Source organism: Sinohyriopsis cumingii, chromosome 14 (genome assembly GCF_028554795.1).
Source record: "Sinohyriopsis cumingii isolate HCF-2022 chromosome 14, ASM2855479v2, whole genome shotgun sequence".
NCBI lineage: Eukaryota > Metazoa > Mollusca > Bivalvia > Unionida > Unionidae > Sinohyriopsis > Sinohyriopsis cumingii.
This window is the reverse complement of record NC_142974.1, coordinates 48805526-48814542: the sequence shown is the minus strand read 5'-3', so window position 1 is coordinate 48814542 and position 9017 is coordinate 48805526. Positions and strand designations below refer to the sequence as shown.

Below are 9017 nucleotides of genomic sequence, written 5' to 3'. Positions count from 1 at the left end.
CTGATAATGGTCACCAAAATGTACAATGTGATGCAAGTGCTTGAAATGAACCATTTAAATGGGAAGTATGTAATGATATTTTTCGCCTAGGATGGGGTCTGAATAATCATATGATGGGACATGTAGGAGAAAAAACCTTTAATGTGTGATTTTGTATTTATTAAACTTTTGTAACAGTGGAGATTGAATGAGAACCGTTGAAGTGAGAAGTACGTAAAAAAATGTGTAGTCACAGTGGAAAACTGAAGAAGCACACGAGGGTACATACTGCAGAGAAACTATTTATGTGTGTAGTTTGTGATAAAATGTTTAGTCAAAGTGGAAATCTAAATAATCACATGAGGATACACACTGGAGAAAAACCATTTCAGTGTGACATATGTGATAAGAAGTTTATTCAAAAAGAAACTCTGAATAGACACAGGAGGATACATACTGGAGAGAATCCATTTAAGTGTGATGTATGTGATAAGAAGTTTATTCATAAAGGAAATCTGAATAGACACAGGAGGATACATGCTGGAGAGAAACCATTTAAGTGTGATGTATGTGATAAGAAGTTTATTCATAAAGGAAATCTGAATAGACACAAGATGATACATACTGGAGAGAAACTATTTAAGTGTGAAGTATGTAATAAAATGCTGACTCGAGGTGACTGTGTAAAGATTCACATGAGGACTCACACTGGAGAGCAACCATTTAAGTGTGAAGTATGTGGTAAAACTTTTACTCACAGTGGATCTCTGAATGAGCACATGAGGATACATACTGGAGAAAAACCATTTAAGTGTGAAGTATGTGGTAAAAGTTTTACTCGCAGTAAATCTCTGAATGAGCACATGAGGAGACATACTGGAGAAAAACCATATAAGTGTGAAGTATGTAGTAAAAGTTTTACTCACAGAAAGTCTCGGAATGAGCACATGAGGATACATACTGGAGAGAAACAATTTAAGTGTGATGTATGTAATAAAATGCTGATTCAAGGTGAAAATGTAACGAAACACATGATGATACATACTGGAGAAAAACCATTTAAGTGTAAAGTATGTGGTAGAAGTTTTACGCAAAATGGAACTCTGAATGAGCACATGAGGATACATACTGGAGAAAAACCATTTAAGTGTGAAATATGTGGTAAAAGTTTTGCTTACAGTAAATCTCTGAATGAGCACATGAGGATACATACTGGAGAAAAACCATTTAAGTGTGAAGTATGTGGTAAAAGTTTTGCTCACAGTAAATCTCTGAATGAGCACATGAGGATACATACTGGAGAAAAACCATATAAGTGTGAAGTATGTAGTAAAAGTTTTACTCACAGAAAATCTCGGAATGAGCACGTGAGGATACATACTGGAGAAAAACCATTTAAGTGTGAAGTATGTGGTAAAAGTTTTACTCACAGTAAATATCTCAATGAACACATGAGGACACACACTGGAGAAAAACCATTTAAGTGTGATATATGTAATAAAAAGTTTATTAAAAAAGGAAGTCTGAAGAGGCACCTGGTGATACATATTTGAGAGAATCTATTTAAGTGTGAAGTATGTAATAAAATGCTGACTCGAAGTGAAAATGTTAAGAAACACATGATGATACATACTGGAGAAAAACCATTTAAGTGTGATGTATATGGTACATACTTTACTCAGAGTGGATGTCTGAATGAGCACATGGCGATACATACTGGAGAAAAACCATATAAGTGTGAGGTATGTTTAAAAATGTTTAGATGGAATGCAAGTTTGAATAAGCACATGAGGATGCATAGTAGAGAAAAACCATTTACATGAGGTATATGTGCTGAAAGGTTTAGTCAGATTGGAGATTTGAAGAAACACATGATACATGCTGGAGCAAAAACACTTAAGTGTGTAGAATGTGACAGAATGTCAAGTCAGGGTGGACAGCTAACGTTGCACATGAGAATGCATATGGCAGAAAAACCATTTATGTGTGAAATACAGTTATATTTTAAATGAACTCTGAATTGGTACATTATGATACTTATCATTAGTAATGGAGAAAAACAATTTTAGCGTGGAATATGGAATAAATGGTATAGTCAGGATAAGTGCATTCAAGTGTGAAATATGTAGTAACATTTTAAGTTAGGATAGACATCTAATGACTCAAAAGAGGCATTTGATAATCCAACTGGAGAAAAACCATTAAAATGTGAAGTACATATATAATGAAGTTTTGAATTGTGGTCAGATGTAACAAATCACATGAGGACACAATGAGAAAAACCATGTAAATGTGAAGTATATAATAAAGTTTTGACTTGAGGTGGAGATACAACAAATCACATGAGGACACATATAGGAGAAAAACCATTTAAGATTGAAGAATCTGCCCAATTCCACAACCAGCATGATGTGAATGAAAAGAAGCACCCAAAACCACCCAAAAAATTGGAAAGTATCCTATTTTGTAGAAACAGAAAGTGAAAATGGCATGATTGTGAAATAAATAATGGATGGTAAGTGTCATACATATCAATGGAGATGAAAAAATAACATATAAAAGGCAGTATTAATATTTGTAGATGTATTTGTACAAGTATTTGTTCTTGAATTTATTTGCAATTACTTGCTGCTACAGCAATAGAAATCTGCTGTATTTCTTCTTGACATTTTATTTCAATTCTTTTTTATCAGTCATGTGCTATATCTATCAAATAAGATGAAAAAAATAAAAGTTTAACATGTAAACAACATTGCAAGCAATGAACAACTGAATTTACCACATAAATCGCTATAATTGATCTCAAGGTTCTATCTAGTTACCATGTTATAGCGGGGTCACACTGTAATTACAATGATTATTATTAAGAGTCTTATGAGGCAGTAGTTATAAGACATAAAATACAGTGTATCAACATTTCAAACAGTGTATTAGTACAATTGGCAAAATACAAGTTATGCTTGCAACCTCTGTCATAGATAACATGAGGGTACATACTGGAAGAAAACCATTTAAGTGTGGAGAATGTACTAAGATGTTTAGTGAGAGCGAACATCTAGCAATACACATGAATCATGTCATGATAATACACACACATACTGGAGAAAAAACTAAGTATGAAATATGTAATAGAGTGTTTAGTGAGGGTGGACATCTAATGATGCATAGGAGGATACACACTGCAAAATCACTATTAGGTTTGGAATGTGTGATAAAATGTTTAGCAAACATAACGACCTAATGAGGCATCTTAGAAAACATAATTCCTGTACACAGACATGATTTTTCTCCATTCTAAAGTGGAATTCAGCTTTTCACCTGACTTGAATCAGATTTTTGTTGATATAGTCTGTTTTCTATATCATCTCCAATTTGGTTTTTTTAAAACAGTCTTACTGGACCCATTCTGCAAAAACCAGTGTAAATTATTCGTTCCCTATATTATTTAGCACATGAGTCTTGTAAAGAGTATTCTCATTGGTCAAAGATTTAAATTCATTCAGTGAATCTTGATGTGATGGAATGTGATCGTAATGGAAAGAAGAAGCATGCTTGCCAAACATGGCATCCCGAGTTATTGAGAGAGACCATGACAGGAAAAGTTTAGATAAAGGTTTAAAAAACATGAAAATAGGAGTGGCTGGAGCAAAAAGTTGACTGAAATTTAGTTTGTCATTTTATAGGAAAATTAGAGGATGCTAGAGATCTGGCATTTTGTGACCTTTGTAAGAAAGATCTGAATTACGGTAATCACGGTGGAAGAGTTTGGAACAGCACCTGCAAAAGAAGTTGCATACAGAAAAATGGAAGCTCAGAAGGCATCTGGAAATAGTTTAGTTAATTACTATCAGGAGAAATATTTCTTGCATGAGAGAACAGATGTAACCCTCTGTCAGGATATGTGCACTGCATGTCGCCAATACCAGCTTGAAAGGTAAAAGGCTCTCATTGAGAATGAAAAAAAATGATTGCAGATTGAGACAAAAAAGTCAGTGGTGACAAAAAGGAAGGCTAAAGAAATATTTGCCAAAGCCGCAAAAAGAGCTCGATTGGTATATCACCAGGTTGTGTCCATTGGAGAAAAAGGCCAGTGAATGTATGGGATTATTTGTATATAGTTGATGTACTTGGGTGTTTATTTTACAGATTTGTTAAGAGAGAAGTATAACATATTTCCTGCAAAAGTGGACAAATTGTTCTGAATTAATTGCGATATGAACACTGACATCCACATGAAATCACTTCAGCATCAGTAGTATTGGAGAACAAATTCATGTGACTCTAAATATTGTGAAGTTTATTAGTTTTTCAGATGATTATTTTGGTTTATTTTATGATCATAAGTTGTACCAGCAGCGGTTTGTTATGAGTGTAAAAAGCATTTTTTGCAGGGGGCCTTCTGTCCCCTGGATCCCTGGATTGGGGGCACTGCCCCTCGAGACCCCATTGGGGGAGAACCCCTAAACCCCCCTTAAAATATTTTCAGCTTTTTTTTATGGAAGACTAAAATCATGTCTGTGTACAGAATCCTCATTCTGAATCCTATACTACACGATCCTACAAGATTCTTACAGGATTACTAGAGGTTCTATGACCCAGTAGTAGGGCATTCCTAGGAAAAGAAATTCCTATTATTTATCCTAGTACCATTGGCCAAGTGGTCTAAAACGTTATCTGTTACGGATCACTGCCAACTCACCTCTGTCCGCGCCAGTTCGAGTCTCAGATTCAGCCAGTGTGGGTATGTGAGAAAGCTTGCCAGTTGCTTCTCATGGATCGGTGGTTCTTTCCAGGGTTTTCCCGTGTTCTTCCCCCACCATTAATACTGGCCACCATGTATAGCCTATCGTGTGCTGAAAAATGGCATTAAACCCCATGACAACAACAACCGTTTTCCTAGGCAAATAGGGAAGTGTTCAATAGGAATTTAATAGGACTAGAATATGGAGAGAAGGTTATTGACAGTTAATCAGTCATTTAAGACATTGAGTTACAAAATGTGACTTGGAATCTTGACCACAGTAAATTTCCATTACAGAGATATTGGATTAAAAGGTACAATCCAGAATCCAGCACATGATCATGTTGACTTTAGACATCTCTAGAAAACTGTATTTCAGTTGTATGTCAATATTTAGGAGATTGTAATACTTTTTTGACATATTTATAAATATGAAAAATAATTTTTCAGCTATTTATTTTGCATTGGTTTGCGATCTTGTACATTACTTTTTAGCTATTTTATTTCTTTAACAATATGCAGTGATAAAAATGACCAAACATGATCCTTGGAAAATAAAACTAAAAATAAAGTACAGACAACATACCTTAGAATGGAGATGAAAAGACAATCTTGAACAGATATGTCTCATTAAAAACTATTTATTTTCTCGTTAATCAAATTATTGTCATGATATTTATTAATTATTGATATGCAAAAGTCGACATGTACATAACACGACTAATCCTACAGTAGGTTTTTGATATCTGTGATTATAAAAACAGTACCATAAAAATCTCAAAAAAATTGGTTGATTGATCAACTTGATTTCCACTTTAGTAATAAGTCGCACATAATTCTTATGTTACAAGACAATGTCTATTTACAATCTTTGATAATTATGTACAACTGACTGTACATTAATTAATTTGTACATCCATGTGTCTCAAAAGGTTTGACTTAGCCTTTTTCTGCAAAATTTGAAACTCTGGAAATATATAGTGTATATGTGCCTAGCAGCAGAGGGGGCGAATCCGACATTTTGTCCAATCGTCATTTGGCTTAATTAATACTTTCTGCAACTCAACGATCTAGCGTTGTCAGCGCCTGGTAAAAAAAAAACGACGTCGTCATTTGGGGGATCGTCCAATCGTCATTTGGTTTAATTAACACCTTCTGCGCGCCGATCCCCAGCGTCGTCAGCGTCCGGTAAACACATCGACGACCGCGTCGATGTCATCGCCCCCTCTGCTGCTAAGGAGTTATTTACAACTAACCGAATATTTGGTCAAGTCCGATACGATATCGTGTCCGAGGATCATGTAAATTTATCGTTACAAATCCATGTGAGGTCGACTGAGCATGACTAAAAAAGTTTCAAAAAACATTGAAGTCCATGTCACCGCCGCACCATGTCTGCCAAATATTTTGTAGCGTGTGTGTATCAACGCCGTTGAATACAGCAAGAATATTACAGTTGTCTCTGATTACTTTTGGAATCTGAGTGTATCGTTGAGTGACATATATCACGTCAGTGTTTTTATGCCTGCCTCTGGAAAATATCCTAGCTGGGTTTTTTTGATTGTCTAACATAACATCATCGTACACAACTAGATTGTTAACGTCGCCATCAATATCATCAATACCTGGTGCATCATTGATATCCGTAATAAACTCGATGACATTTTTTTTAGCGATCGCTGATGCATTCTCGTTAAAATCTTTCAACACCTCGTAGCATCGTTGATCATCTACGCTAGGAGCAACCAAATACAACTTGTCCCACTTCATCCATCTCATTATTAAATTGAGTAACAATTGCGTCTTGCCGGATCCAGATAGTCCGATGATAATCATCCGGATCGAGTTTGGTAACGCTGCAACATGCTTAACTGGTTCTCTTGTTTTAGTTGCCGAAAAATCAATTATATTCATATCTCTATACATAAATTATGGATCTATATTGTGTGAAGTGTAGAGTACGTACTGGCACAAATGATATGACAACCGCTACAACAAGAAATAACAGATCGGCCCTTACTGGTAAGTGTGTACAATGCGGTACAAAGAAATTTAGATTTATTTCTATTAAACCCGGGGATGTTTTAAAAAAAAGCGAGGAGGTGATATTGCAGCCAGGTTATCAAAACTCCCCGGAACACCGTGGGCAAAGTATCCAGGAGAAAAGCACCTCCCAGGATATAGCTACTGTGGCCCCGGAACACGATTAGATATCAGACTCGATGATCAAAATCAGCCCAAACCCGGTGAGTATCCAATAAACGCTATCGATAAGGCGTGTCATGCTCATGATGTTGCTTACAAAAGTAGCGATCTGCAACAGCGTCATATCGCGGACGTAAAATTAATTCACGCGTTAAATGCTATTCCTGATAAATCCGTCAAAGAAAAATTGGCCTCATGGTTGGTAAAATCGGCTATGAAAGGTAAATTAATGATGGGCGCTGGTAATTAATAACAATATGGAATCCATCTATTATTCTCCGAGAGGATACTGGAAGGGGAAGGCCGCAATTGGTAAGCTTGCAAGCGCTGCAAAGGTAACAAAGGCCACTGCGGCTAATTGGTTATCCAAACAGGCTATATGGCAAATTTATCTACCACCGCCTAAACAAATCAACTTCTCGCGCTTTGATGTCAGCGTACCTAATGAAGTTCATCAGGCTGATATACTATTTTTGCCGCATGACAACGGTTACAAATACGCGCTAACCGTAGTTGATGTTGCGAGTCGATACAAACAAGCGGAGCCGTTAAAAACAAAGTCAGCAACTGAAGTAGCTGCTGCGTTTGAAAGAATTTATCAAAGAGGTCCTCTGCGCTGGCCAAATCTATTACAAGTTGATCCCGGTAGTGAATTTCGCGGCGCTGTTTTATCAACGCTGAAACATCATAGCGTCGCGATACGACGAGGTCATACTGCGCTACATCGTGATCAGGCAATTGTTGAACGATTCAATCGGACTCTTGCTGAACGGTTATTTGGATATCAATACGCGAAGGAATTCATCCAAGAAAAACGATCTCGTGAATGGGTCAAAAGGTTACCAGGCGTAATTGCAGCGTTAAATAACGAGATTACCCGAGCAATCAACATGAAGCCCAGCGACGCGATTAAATACGAGTATATACCCGGAAGATCAAAAATAGATAGCGTTTCCAAGCCGATTCTTGGCGATGTCACTGTTAGATATCTATATGAACCAGGAGAGCTTGAGGGCGGTAAAAAAAGAGCTACTGATCCTATTTGGAGTGTTACCACACATAACATATCAACGATAACACGATCAACTGGTAGACCACCGATCTATAGACTGGATTCAACTGCTCCTCAGCGCGGGTTTACACGCGAGCAACTACAAGTGATACCTGACGATACTCAATTACCCCCGCGTGGTCTTAACTAGCGCCGTTGCGTCTATTGCACTCAAGACAGGTCAACCTTACATTGTTTTTAACATGACCGAGACTGTTATCGATCCTGTCCACGGTAAATTGGCGAGCGTCTTTATCCGAATAACGCCAGCGCATTACACAATTACAACTCGCGCAGTGATTATTCTGTTGTTGTCGTAACGCAATTATTAATTCGGCATCAATATCAAAACACCGTTGTTTTTTTTTATCCTGTTGGCGGTAACCCGAGAGTTTTCTATCAATGACGCTTGCATCGATGATGTCGTTGTCGTTGGTGACTTCGTCAATAACAATTCTTCGAAGCTGATTTATCCTCCGTACTCTGGACACTGCAAGATAGACTAGATTTGACCATTCGATTCGATTATCAACCATCCAAACAATTGTATCCGTGATAGTCAGTCCCTGCGAGGAATGTATTGTCGTTGCGTATCCTAGCGTCCACGGGGATTTATCAGCACGTAGCGCGTCCTCGACGACGCTGATATCAACGAGCACAATATCATTCAGCACAAGAATTTGTTTTTTTGTCCCCGACGCTGTCGGGGCCGGGATTTCAACTTCAATGTTCTGTCGCCGTGTATCCGCGGGTCTATAACATAACGGCACTGGACGCGTTGGAAACTTTTCCTTATGCAACGTAAACAACCTCCGCTGAAGTGTGTCTCTGACTATCTTTCTGCTCGCTACAATTAAATCGTTTGGTTTCCATGTTTCCCAGAATTCATTTAACGGCGTTTCCGGAATCACCTCGCGGATTATTTCACACTGAATTCTATCCGGCTGTAATCTGATTAATTTTTTAACCTCGCGCAGTTGTTCATCAAGTGCTCGGTAATCAGTATCGGTTTCTTCATAATAGTCCACGAACCCTTTAACC

General features: G+C 37.4%; 1 protein-coding gene across 1 annotated transcript; it reads left to right on the top strand.

Moving 5' to 3' along the window:
* Positions 1-5162, top strand: LOC149783737 (uncharacterized). Its single transcript, XM_089931976.1, has one exon. It carries the CDS (start codon positions 222-224, stop codon positions 1530-1532), a length of 1311 nt encoding a protein of 436 aa, XP_089788102.1. The 5' UTR covers positions 1-221; the 3' UTR covers positions 1533-5162.
* The last annotated feature ends 3855 nt before the right edge of the window (positions 5163-9017 follow it).